General features: G+C 35.1%; 2 protein-coding genes across 2 annotated transcripts; both read left to right on the top strand.

The window, feature by feature from the left end:
* The first annotated feature begins 212 nt into the window (after positions 1 to 212).
* LOC105200758 (protein snail) lies at positions 213 to 2,847 on the top strand. Its single transcript, XM_011168461.3, has 3 exons — positions 213 to 424; positions 1,271 to 1,898; positions 2,496 to 2,847. The coding sequence occupies exons 1-3, from the start codon at positions 364 to 366 to the stop codon at positions 2,659 to 2,661; spliced, it is 855 nt and encodes a 284-aa protein (XP_011166763.1). The 5' UTR covers positions 213 to 363; the 3' UTR covers positions 2,662 to 2,847.
* Positions 2,848 to 3,972: 1,125 nt separating this feature from the next.
* LOC105200759 (ATP-dependent RNA helicase me31b) lies at positions 3,973 to 13,007 on the top strand. Its single transcript, XM_011168462.3, has 8 exons — positions 3,973 to 4,461; positions 5,670 to 5,844; positions 6,297 to 6,503; positions 6,592 to 6,763; positions 6,883 to 7,033; positions 7,464 to 7,659; positions 7,770 to 7,940; positions 8,449 to 13,007. The coding sequence occupies exons 2-8, from the start codon at positions 5,704 to 5,706 to the stop codon at positions 8,743 to 8,745; spliced, it is 1,335 nt and encodes a 444-aa protein (XP_011166764.1). The 5' UTR covers positions 3,973 to 4,461; positions 5,670 to 5,703; the 3' UTR covers positions 8,746 to 13,007.
* Positions 13,008 to 13,041: the final 34 nt, after the last annotated feature.

The following is a 13,041-nucleotide window of genomic DNA, read 5'->3' as shown; positions in this document are numbered from 1 at the left end:
ATAAAAATGTTTTAATTAATTTACTTTTTCGTAGTTTTTGTAGCATTTCTTAAATATGTGTAGAATTTTTCCGCCATGGTCGCATAAACGCGAACATTAGCAAATTGATTAGCAAACTAGCAATATCAAATAGAAAGAGAAAATTGGAAGTTGGAAAATGATAAATTATCCTATCGTAATTGTTTGCCGGGTAATCGGTACGAGCTGTCGGTAATACGCTACTGCTTGAAGAAAACAATAGCCGATCGGGTGCACGGCAGTGCCATATTGCTGCTGTAGTGGAAGTTGAGCAGGGCTGAGGAAGCTCCTTGTAAGCTGTAGCGTAGTGCAGTGCAAAGAAAGTTAACAATAATCTCAAAAAGTATGCCTCGTTGCCTGATAAAGTCGATGGCGCGATATCACAAGACGGACAAATCGAACGAAGGTATTTTCTTTTTTTTTTTCAAATGTTTATCTTCTTCCCTGTGCATACCAGTGAGATTATTTTGGCCTAGTGATCAGGCGGAGCGATTTCTTTTATCAGCTACTGAGAGAGTCCTAGCATGTGCTCGCCATATGTTTCCGTGTAAGACCATTATCGGAATTGCGAATTGTTCCCGCGATCGTTGGTTCAACCTTGACTATTGTCACGATAATAGTCTGCGGATAATCACGCTGCGCGTCTCTTATCTTCACGTGATCCTCCCGAGAGTCCCGACAGATCTGAATGAAAATTGTTAAAAGACGAGTACACCGAAAATATAATTCTTCATGAACCAGTAGGGATGTGACTAAGTGAACATACCAAGGAACTTTTTTTTATCTTTTGATTTTCTTTATTTACATTTATGTCTTCTCGTTTATTCTGCCAAGGCCCTGTTTTTCATTACCTCTTTTCATTAACTTAACCTGATGTTTTATCCAATAAGCTTCACCCATGACGATGCCATAGGTGAAGCTCATTGGATAAAACATCAAGTTTAACCACAAGTTAACCAGATAATGAAAAACCAGGCCTAAGAATTATAGGCATGAGAAATATTAAATTTTCTTGTCAGACGCAAGAAGGGCATGCTTCGAAACTGCGAGAATTACTATCGGTGAGGTGAAATTCTAATTTTATTTGGAATGAGTTTCTGTCAAGGTCCTTTCGATTCGTTCGGTTATTATAGAATTGCTTTTCGCCGTTCGGGGTGACAATAAATCTTTTAGCCAGACGTTTTCAATCTCAATTATTCCGGCAGTAAATATCGTGCCTGCTTCAAATGACGGAAAAATCAATTTTTTGCAGAGTCCGATTTTCCGTGGCTGCCGCCGTCCGCGGATCTCAAACGGAAGAGCCATGCCAAAGACGCGACGTTCAAGACGAGCAACATCTGGACTTGCTCCGGGTTGCCTATCGTAACCCGTTACAGCTTCCACAAGAGCAACGGTGCGAGATTCGACGGCGAATTAAATTCAACCGGGCGAAATTTCGTGAATGTACACCACGACGCCGCGTCGATCGACGGGCACGTGATCGACAATACGGCAATATTTCTCGACGGCGTGTCGCGATTCCCCGCCAAGGCGGAGGGATCGGCGGGACCGGCGGCGACGCAGACGATAAACCCGGGAAAAATCGGCGGCGTGATAAATCCGAAGGTCGCGATCGATGGCTGCGAGACGCAGACGTTTTCGCAGGCGTTGTATTTGCTGCCGAAGCAGAAGCAGCACGAGCCGGTGGTCAACGCCGCCGAGGGTAAGACGACGTCTGCACGGGAGGGTGGCCAGCACTGGAAGAGAAATAAAACGATGCACTATTGCCCCTATTGTCGCAAGAGCTTCGACCGACCGTGGGTGCTGAAAGGCCACCTGCGCCTGCATACGGGCGAGCGACCCTTCGAGTGTCCGGTTTGCCACAAATCCTTCGCCGACCGGTACGTGCGATCGTACAACGGAACTCATCTTAATCCTCTGGAGCTGACGTTGAATCTACGAAGTCCATTTAAATTATATTGACTAAAAAACCCTAATTAATTTCAAGAAGCTACGATATAATATTCATATAAAAGAAAATGAATACCAAGTTTATTTTAATAACAATAATTCAAGATTTATAATTGATGATAGATTCAATAGATATATTTGTCGTCAGCTCCGGAGAATTAAACTCAAGGCTCTGACGCAGAGTTGCACTTCCTGGTTTTATTTCGAAAACGTAGACGAATTAAAAATCAATCTTATCTCGCGGAGAAAAGGCACAAGTTTTTAAAAGTTGAAATAAATAAAAGATCGGAGAAGTTATCGGAGCATCTTCGGGACAGCGATAATCTCGCGTACATTTTATTTTTGTTCTGTTCAATTCATGCTATTTGGAATGTTAATTATTGTCAAGAGATCTCCCTTACAAACAAATATTATTGGAGCTAATAGTGTACAATAATGGATTCGAATGATTTTCCAATAATTTGCAATAGTTATTTTCATAAGGAAACTTGTTACCTCTCGACGAATCAATTTTGAAAATGTTACAGCTCGAATCTTCGCGCGCATCAAAGGACACGTAATCATCATCAGTGGCAGTGGCGCTGCGGCGTGTGCTTTAAGGCTTTCTCGCAAAGGCGCTACTTGGAACGCCACTGTCCGGAAGCCTGTCGCAAATACCGTATATCTCAGAAGAAGGATCTCGTTTGTCCGTAAAATGTACTGGTTCGAAACGATGCGGCGAGGAGTGCTGGCGGCTGTTAAAGTCGTTTTCGACGGTGCATATTGCGCTTGTATCAATGTAAAACCAATATCATTATGCTATTATGTTTGAGCAATATGCGTTATACAATGCCGTTTTTCACATTCCTCAATAAAATTGTAATTTTATTGTATCTTCAACAGATGTATAGCAACTTTATTAATCTTATTCATTAGACTTAAGATAAGTGATTTTATACTTAAAATATTAAATTATTTGAATCTTATTTAAATTTTATATTTAAATACAAAATTTAAATATTAAACAAATTCAAAAGTTAATATTCTTAAGACTCTTTTTTTAGACGACTATAAAGAATGATTTGCGATACGTTGCAAACATCTCATTGCTAATCGCGAAATGATTACAACAGCTAAAAGTCAAGGTCAATGGTATTGATAATGATTCTAATTGGCTGTTGTAATCGATACGCAACTGGCAAATGTAATGTTTGCGACATTGTAAATCGCCCTTAAGATTCAATTATGAAATTCTTGTATAGCGTTTCAATTATTTAAACATCTCTCAAGATGCATTTCATTGGACAGAATCTTAAAACTATTTAAATAATTAAGATAAGACTTACAAGACGATTTTTTACATTTAAATTATCCAAGTAATTATTTAATTTTATATTTAAATAAGATCTATTATAATTTTAAATAAGATCGCGTTTATATTTAAATAAGATGTTCGTCTCAAAATCTTACATTTTATTGGTTATTTCATAGCTGGAATTTTAAATCTAGAGGCCGACATTCATAATCGATTCTTGTATTTATGGTCGTCTTAAAATGTCATTAGACACAAAGTCTCATTAGTATCTTAAAACATTAAATAAGATGGTACCGAAATAAAATTGGATTACGAATATTGGTCTTAAAACTGATCTCTAATATAAAATCGAATTATATAAACGTCGCTTTCAGTTTCGTTAACGTTTTGTTTCTTCCACACCTGGCACACGGAGATTGGTCAGATTTTCGCGTACATTTCGATCCTTGTGTCACGTGATTCGTTCCTGGGTCTGTTCTTTACGCCACGTTACGTTATGTATTAAATTATTTGAGATTAAAACGGAAAACGTATATTGCCGAGAATAAGATGAGAAAGGAAGGATAGAATGTACTTAAAATTCAGTCGCAAAAAACAAATCTGCTGACGTGTTTCGTCCTCCGTAAATAGGTCGCAAGTGCCTCATAAGAACTGCCTTGAAACGACGCCTGGCAGAACGGGAACCCACGATGACTTCGCCATCTAGTTACTGTCGTTCTTTCATGGTGCGAATCGTGTATACCGAACAAGCAATAATCGTCGCTCGCATTCGACGCAGTGCATCAGTCGGGATTTCGAGATACTGCAAACAGAACGCAATTCGCAAGTCGCAGAGATAGACCGAGAGACTGAAAGTCGGGACCGCGTGTTATACACAAGAACGCTTTTTTTCCGAAGCGTAACGAAGAGAAGCGGTAGAGGTAGAGCGAGAGGGAGAGCGAGAGAGAGAGTGTGAGAGAGAGTGAGAGAGTGTGAGAGAGGGCGAGAGAGAGTGTGAGGAGAGAGAAGCGGTACAGCGCGGCATCGCACCGACGGAAAAAAAAAAAAAAAGGTGCCCCGACGCGGTCACTGGCGCTGCGAGGAGCGGCGAAATCATTGACATTGGGGAACGGCCATTTTGGCGAATTGTTTCCCACCGATCGAGTGCCCGAGGCGCGCAGCACACACATACACGACATCAACGTCCATTCGTTTTCAAGGTAAGTACCACGCGGACGCCCGCACCCCATTTCCTCGCGTATCCCGGCGCCGCCGTTGCAGCCGCGAAAAATTCCGTACCGGGGCCTAACGGTATTGCTCTTGGGTATTTTTCCGCTGCTACCGACGTGCCTACGTGAAAGACGGGGTCGAATCTGCAAAAACAAGAGGGAGAGAGAGAGAGAGAGAAAGAAAAAGAAAAGAGCTCTCAGCGTCCGTTGGAAGAATCGCGCGGAAACGGAGCGAGCCGGCCGCGGTATATTTAACACGTAAATCGCACGAGTCCTGTCCTTATCGACGATTCGAACGTTTGCGTCGTTGAGATTCCTCGTAACGACCTCGATCGCACGAGGTTCCGAGCGACGGCGTATCGGCTATCGTTAATTACGGGCACTCGCGATTAAGGTAAACGCCCGGTGTTCCTCGCCGTTGCCACAATGTTCAAAACGACAATTTCGCCACTCGGAAGATACAATGAGATAAACTTCGATAGCGTTCGATATCGAGAATATTCCTTTGTTCCCCGTTGCATGAGTAATACTTTAGTGTATATTGCGCACAATAATATTTGAGCATATGAATCTTGAAGTCGAGAGCCTTTGTCTTTTCTTAACATTACACGGAAATTAAAACAGAAAACTTTCTTAATATAATTATTTATGAACTTCAAATTAGGTTATATAACTATATTTCCAAGAGTATAACTGAAATTAATTGACATTTAATTGTATAAATTTCGAGTTTATTGGTAGCTACAAATGATAGGGAAATCAATTTTTTTGTAGCACTGTTTCATCTACCAAGTATTCATACTTGGCTTCCAAACACACAAAAACACTTGGCACATTTGAATGTATTCATAACGGCAAACACAGGCAGGTACACAGTCACTGTAGGTCAATTTTGTTTGGTCTTGTTCCCCTTTTGTTCGGCTCTCTGTTTGGATGTTAATGTACATGAGAATTCCATACATACTTTTGAATATATTTGTTGGACTATTCAGTGCTGTTGTGATGTAATTAATTTACAATTTAATATTTTTAATTATTAAAATTTTGTTTTAACGATGTAAAAGTGCTAATAAAATTTATGTATGACTTTGAAATTTTATGCAAAGGAATAGTGATATTATTAGCTGGAATGTATGTAATTATGTATATAGGTAATTACAGATAATAATGTCTTTTCTCTCTGTTTTTTTTTTTATTAGGAAAAGATAGTAAATATACTACAATATTTCCAAAATGATGACCGAGACGCATATGAACTCTAATCATATGTTAAATTCTGGTTTGTCCAACAAATCAGAGATAGAAAAAATGGATGATGTAGGTTGGAAAGCCAAATTAAAGATTCCACCAAAGGATAAAAGAATCAAGACAAGTGTAAGTTTTATGTTGCAAAACGGACAAATTAAGAGATTATTACTAAAGAAAAATTGTTAAACCTTTAAGTTTGAATTACTCCATCAAAGGATAAAAGTAATAAAGATAGTTGAGTTTCATGTTGCAAAGAGACAAATTACTAAATAAGAAAAAATTTAATAAATTAGTATACCTTTAAATTAATAAATTGTTGTTATACCTTTCTACCAAAGGATAAAAGAATTAAAGTTATAAATTTTATGTTGTAAAGAGACAAATTGATAAATTATTAAGCAAAGAAATATTTTAATAAATTACTACAATTTATACCTTTAAATTCGAGTTGTTTTTATAATATAAAAAATTTTTATAAATTTTTATTTAAAATTAATTTTATTTTCTTCAAATAGATTCTTGAAAATACTTGAGTTTTTTAAAAAAATTAAAATTTACTTTGAAATATATTCTTACAGGATGTTACCGACACACGTGGTAACGAGTTTGAAGAATTTTGCCTAAAACGTGAATTATTGATGGGAATTTTTGAAAAGGGATGGGAGAAGCCATCACCGATCCAAGAAGCTAGTATTCCCATTGCACTTTCTGGTAAGGACATCTTGGCACGAGCGAAAAATGGAACTGGTAAAACAGGAGCGTACTCAATTCCAGTACTAGAACAGGTACAATAAAGATGTTAGTTTGGAAAATGAAAATATATGTTTTGAATGTTTCACATGCTTATTAATGTTATTTATTGCTTTTCTTTAGGTTGACCCAAGGAAAGATGTAATCCAAGCACTGGTAATTGTGCCTACAAGAGAGTTAGCGCTACAAACATCACAGATTTGTATTGAGCTTGCAAAACACATGGATATAAAAGTTATGGTTACTACTGGAGGAACTAACTTACGAGACGATATTATGAGGATTTATCAAAAAGGTAAGGTCTAGGACAAATGTACAATTTGTCAATATAATCTTATAACATATAAATCTCATGTAATGAATCTATAATGTAGGCAATCAATGTTATAATACTTGTGTAATTTATGTTTTTAGTACAAGTAATAATCGCAACGCCAGGAAGGATCCTTGATCTGATGGATAAAAATGTGGCAAATATGGAGCATTGTAAAATTCTAGTTTTGGATGAAGCAGACAAACTGCTGTCACAAGACTTTAAAGGAATGTTGGATCATGTAATATCGAGGTGCGTTTGAATGAAAAGTATTAGATTGTTTAATATTTTTTTTAGAAAATTAAGATTGATCATACCCAATGTGCTTGTTTTATGTGTTCATATGTATGATGCTGCTGCAGTTTATATAATTAAAATGCTCGGAATGTGAAACATGTCGAATTCAGTTGCAACATATCCACATTCTTGAGTATGACAAACAGACTAATCAGACTTTTAATTGGCTCTCGCTTAAAATTTACTGAAATTATTTTATTTACGATTTTAACTTTCATTTGCCATGTTACTTTTTATATTATTAAAACTGATCATTTTTACTCATATTATACAGATATTGGTACATGCATCAATATAATAATAAATTATTGAAAATAACTATTCATATTATTCATTGCTTTTTATTGCTCCATGGTATTTATTAGGTATATTATTTTCCTTCCAGATTACCACACGAACGTCAGATTTTGCTGTATTCAGCTACATTTCCTCTGACTGTGAAACAATTTATGGAGAAACACTTGAGAGATCCATATGAGATTAATTTAATGGAAGAGTTGACATTAAAAGGCGTAACACAATATTACGCTTTTGTACAGGAACGACAAAAAGTTCACTGCCTTAACACGCTATTCTCCAAGGTAAGATGTAATCTTGTTTAATTAATGAGATTGTAAATCTCTTGTTTTATCAATGACATTTTAAATTTCTTCGAAGCCATTATTAATTTATATATTACTTTGACACACAGCTACAAATAACACAAAGCATAATCTTCTGTAATTCAACGCAACGCGTTGAATTGTTGGCTAAGAAAATAACAGACCTTGGGTACTGCTGTTATTATATACACGCGAAAATGGCGCAGGCACACCGAAATCGCGTATTCCATGATTTCCGTGCAGGATTATGCCGAAATCTCGTAAGTTAATATGTATCAATATTTTTTTTAATTAGAAAAATTTAAATCTTCAAATTTTAATTATATGTAAGTTTTATATATTATCTTTAATCAAAATAATGTAGTCAATGAACAATCAGTAAATAATTGTTTTAAAAAATATTAAAGTGATAAGACTTTAAATAATAAATTAGTTAATTGATATTTTTTATACTTGGAAAAAAATGGAGCACAAATGTATCCGCTACATATAATTACACAAATATTTCTCTTGATTGAAATATGATGGAATCTAAGATTACTGTTATTTAGAAAAAAATATCTTACAAGAAAATGTTCATTTTTTTGTTGCTTAGAGTCTTATAGATTTTATGTTTTATTATGTTTGTTATGTTTGTAATGACTGGTTCAATTTCTTGGTTCATTCATTGACCACTATAATAACCCTAAATACCTAAGAAAATTGTATTAATGTAACTGTGTATGATGATTGAACTTTGTTAATGTTTTTATTAAATTTTTTTTGCAGGTGAGCAGTGATCTATTTACTCGCGGTATTGACGTTCAAGCTGTGAATGTCGTAATCAATTTTGACTTTCCGAAGATGGCAGAGACATATCTGCATCGAATCGGCCGATCTGGAAGATTCGGCCACTTAGGTATAGCAATTAACCTAATCACGTATGAAGATCGCTTCAATCTACATCGTATCGAACAAGAGCTTGGAACAGAAATTAAACCTATTCCAAAAGTGATAGACCCCAGTTTGTATGTTGCGAGACCAGAAGACAATAATAGTATGGAAGAAGGAAACGTGTCCAAGTAGTTTCGATGCACTGGTAAAACGAAGCTTCGCACACGCTCAAAAAGTTGAAAGTGTGTGTTTAAAGTGTGTCAAAGAGTGAGTTCACTTGTAAATAAAGCGTACTATAAGTATGAGTAATAATGAGCTGAGTGATTGAAGTGTCGCGCAAATGGTCAGTGCGAGTCATTTCTTTGTACATAAAATACATTTAAGTGTACATAAGCTAAAGCAAATCAGAGTCAAGCCATTATCAAGAATGCACAATATGTAAACAGATATGTGAATAACATAATAATCAATCATTGCATTTTATCATAACTGTAAATACTACATGCGAGGACATACAACATCGTTTTAATAGAAGATTTTTATACAATGGGCTTCATTCTTCCAGTATTTTTTTTCTTCTGTTATATATTGAAGAAAAAGGGCATATATGATTTTGAAAATCTATCGGCCAATTTCGCAGAGTACAACATAACTGATTCACGTGCTCATTACTTTTGTACTGTCATGCATATATATAAATTGTCCTTAACATCAATAAAGTCGTGTATATATATAATATATATAAATATACATAAATTGCCCTCAGCGATTTATAAAATTTGGATATAAAATATCAGTTGTAATATTTGATCATGGCTTGATTTTGCTATCTGTCAATATTGTCATACAACTCTGAAATTCAAATCACTTGTCAACGCTTAAACTATCTTCTATTCGCTAGTGAAATTTTTTGTTTCTTTTTTTTTAAACGCAATTGGATTTTCTTTTTACCATATCGTGATTGAGAATCAGAAGTTGTACAATTGACTAGTTTTATATAATTATTTTTTATAAAGAACTGGCTGGTGGACTCCCCAATAAAAACAGAGGTTCTTTGGCTGATGTAAATATTACATATATCACTTTCTCGCAAGAAGAGTAACATAAGTCAAAAATATAAAATTATTCAGAAGAGTATTCAGAACACTCGGCTGATATTTAAAATAAACCGCACATAATACGAAATTCGAAAAATATCGACTTGTGCTACTTGTCTTGCGAAGGTGTAATATATCGCAGCCTATGTTTAATTATACAACAGTCTATCGAGGCTGAAATTGAGATCTAACAAAAAATTGCGAGGATTTATTGTTAAAATTAATGGAAAGATAAACAAGAAACGCAGAATAAGTGAATCGTAAGTGTGCATAAGGTATTGATACAGTTCAGGGATTGATACAATTCACATTGGAATGTGAATTGAACGTAAGAGATGTGTGAATAAATACTCTTTTTCTCGTGAAAGATAAAATAACTGCCAAAGTTATTGTATTATTGACATAGAATCTCTACAGATCTCCATAAAATTATGGATAAATACGAGAAAATACGAGAAAGAGTAAAAAAGTGTGCAGGAATCTTAGTGTTTGCATGATTGTATAATTGAAACTTGAGAATTTCCAAAGCCACCAGCCAATATGACTTAGGTTTTTGGATGTGAGATATGGAACAATATACCAAAATATTTCATATTTGAGAGGAATCCTCTTCGAATGAAATATTAACGATGATACGAAGGCGGTTTAAAAATGTATTTAGGGCTATAATATCAGAAACTATGAGCTCACCACGGAACTGTAGATAATAGATAAACAGTAATGAGATAACTGTTGACACAAAAAAAGGAGGAAACTGAAATTGCAAATATTTGGTCAGATGTCGTATAGAATATATTGATCTGAACGAATGGTTGTTCATGCTCGCTGCCTTCAATCGACCAATATACGTAATTTTTTGTTTGTAGCGACATCAAGTGCATGGCTTGAGTTTTGACGCAAGTTTAAAGTATATTTTCAAGTTGGGATACAGTTCGCGGATCTCCAGATTTTCGTAAAAACTGAACAACCAGAGTAGATCGGAAGACAAGTAATTATATCTGCTACCATTTGATAATTTATTAGGTTCTTTTTTGTGTCACTGTTAATGCAAAAATACTGTAATGAATTAAACTAATGTGCAATCTTGTTGATCAAATGATCTGTCGCCCACTGCATATTTATTTGATTGATCGAGATCGCATACGATTGCGTCATAGTCTGATATTATGACCCCCTTCATTTTATTATCTACTTAATATACAAACTGTAAATGGGTCACTGTAATAACAATTGTTTCGCTCAAGCAATCTGCGAAATGTGCCCATTTACAAACTACGAAAATCTGCTCTTATTCTATTAGCTTCCGTTGATTTGCTTATGAGCGATGTTTTTTGAAAATTCTTTTGGTAATATTACGTAGACTAAGAGAAAAATACTTAGTCTTACTGTGCTGTAATTGGAAACATCAATAGATCCATTTTATGGAGTCTATTTTGCGAAATGTATTTTATTCAACTTTTGAAAGAGTCAATTGGACCGTGTTAATAAGCAAGCATTAAAATTTTTTCTTTTTATAAAAATTTTACAAATTCTAAACTATTCCAATCAAAATTATTTTCAACTAAAAATTCTGATAGCAGTTTTAAAATAATCGAGGTTTGTACATTTCAAAGACTTATAAACGAAAACTCGTCCATTTATCGATATTAAAAGTCTACAAAATGCGTGCTGTATTTGACTCTTTCTAAAGAATGATGTTTATGCAAAGTATATAAACTTAGAAAAAAAGTGGGCTTAAAAAAATCCAAAAAAAAAGAGAAGAAACATTGATTAGCAATGTTATGTGAGCAGACTGAAGAACGTGGTATAATTTTAGAATCTTTACCTCTCTTGCAGCTATACTTATACATATATATTCAGCCGTTCTTATATTCCAAATTACAGACGAGTATCCTTTTCCGAAAAAAAATGCTGGAAAATAAGTTGACGAGTATATCCGTGGCACGTTTCGCAGCTGCAAGTTGCCAAAGTAAACATTTTTTACTTTGGTATATCTTTTACCACGTTTTCACGTCTGTTCCATGAAGTATATCCAAGTGTAGTTCCCGCAACTAATCTTGGATATAACAAGGAGTGCCCTTGATATGAAAGTAAGAAAGCGAATGTAATTCGTACGACGTAGAAATACGATTTCGGAAGTAAATGTGTTAACATCCGGGGTACGTGCGAGAATTGCGGAGGACTCTCCCTGATCCCATCTAAAAGGGAGAGAGAGTAAATTCTACTTCTCAATGTCTACGATTTAAATCGTAAGTGTGAAGGGGAACATCTTGAAAACGAGCTCTTTAACAGCACATCTCGTAGATCTCGTACCTTCGCCTGAATTATTTTCATTGGTTAACCCATGCAGCGAGCTGCGTGCAAGCACATTCCCAACAAACGAACCGAGAATCGATCGCATCGGAAGTTTAACATCTAAACGAACATCTTTTCGCGTTCGAATAACATACGCAGCTCGAATAATGGTATTGGAATTAGATCTCCAATATACATGAAATATTTAAAAAAAAAAACCAAAAAAAAACTATAATTTGTTTAAAAAAGAAACAGTATCAGTTTGTCAACTCTCCATGCTTTACCGTTTTGTTAAAGAACTTATTATTATTAATATTATGTACACTTGTTTAAATTGCGAAACCAATCTACTCAAAATGGTATATCTGAACGGCTTACTGTAATGTGATACTATTTTGTTACAATTATTAATATAATTGCCACTATTAACGAAGAGATATGAACGAAGAATTTTCGACACTACGTAACGGACATCGATTTATTTTGTGACATTAAATTTTGAGCTTCGATTGTTCGTAAATTACAAGCCGCATAAGATTGCGAAATATCACATTTTGGAATTGCTTTCGCTACAATTGTATTTTATAATTGATGCAGTTAGGACTACACGATCAATGAAACGGAAGTGTCCCTAAATGGATGATATATACAGCGAAATTATTTCACGATATTATGCAGCTTGCGTATGCAAATACTTACAAATAACTCGCGGCTCACGCGTAATTGTGTGCAAATGAAATACTCTCTGTATTTCTGATTTTTATGTACATTTTTCAAGACAATTGATTATTCTCTCTTATGTGTTACCATTGATCGTTTGGAAGCAGTCTGTCAGTATAGAACAAAATTACAGTTTTCTTGTTCTATAAGTAACGTTATTTTTCTTTCCCCAAATTGTAAAGATGGGTTTGCGCGTGACCATGAAAAGAACTTTTTTTTATTTGTCTTTGCCGTTCTGTTAGCTCAAACCCACTCTAATAAGTATGTCAATTTTGTTTCCTTAAAGGGACAGAGAACAGCACAACTCGTCCCTGAATAAAAATTCTGTTTCAGTACACACGATATGCGATGTATCTTTTTCTATGTCATAAATCTC

This window comes from Solenopsis invicta, chromosome 2 (genome assembly GCF_016802725.1).
Source record: "Solenopsis invicta isolate M01_SB chromosome 2, UNIL_Sinv_3.0, whole genome shotgun sequence".
NCBI lineage: Eukaryota > Metazoa > Arthropoda > Insecta > Hymenoptera > Formicidae > Solenopsis > Solenopsis invicta.
The sequence above is the reverse complement of the archived record's forward strand: the minus strand, read 5'-3'. Positions and strand labels throughout refer to the sequence as shown.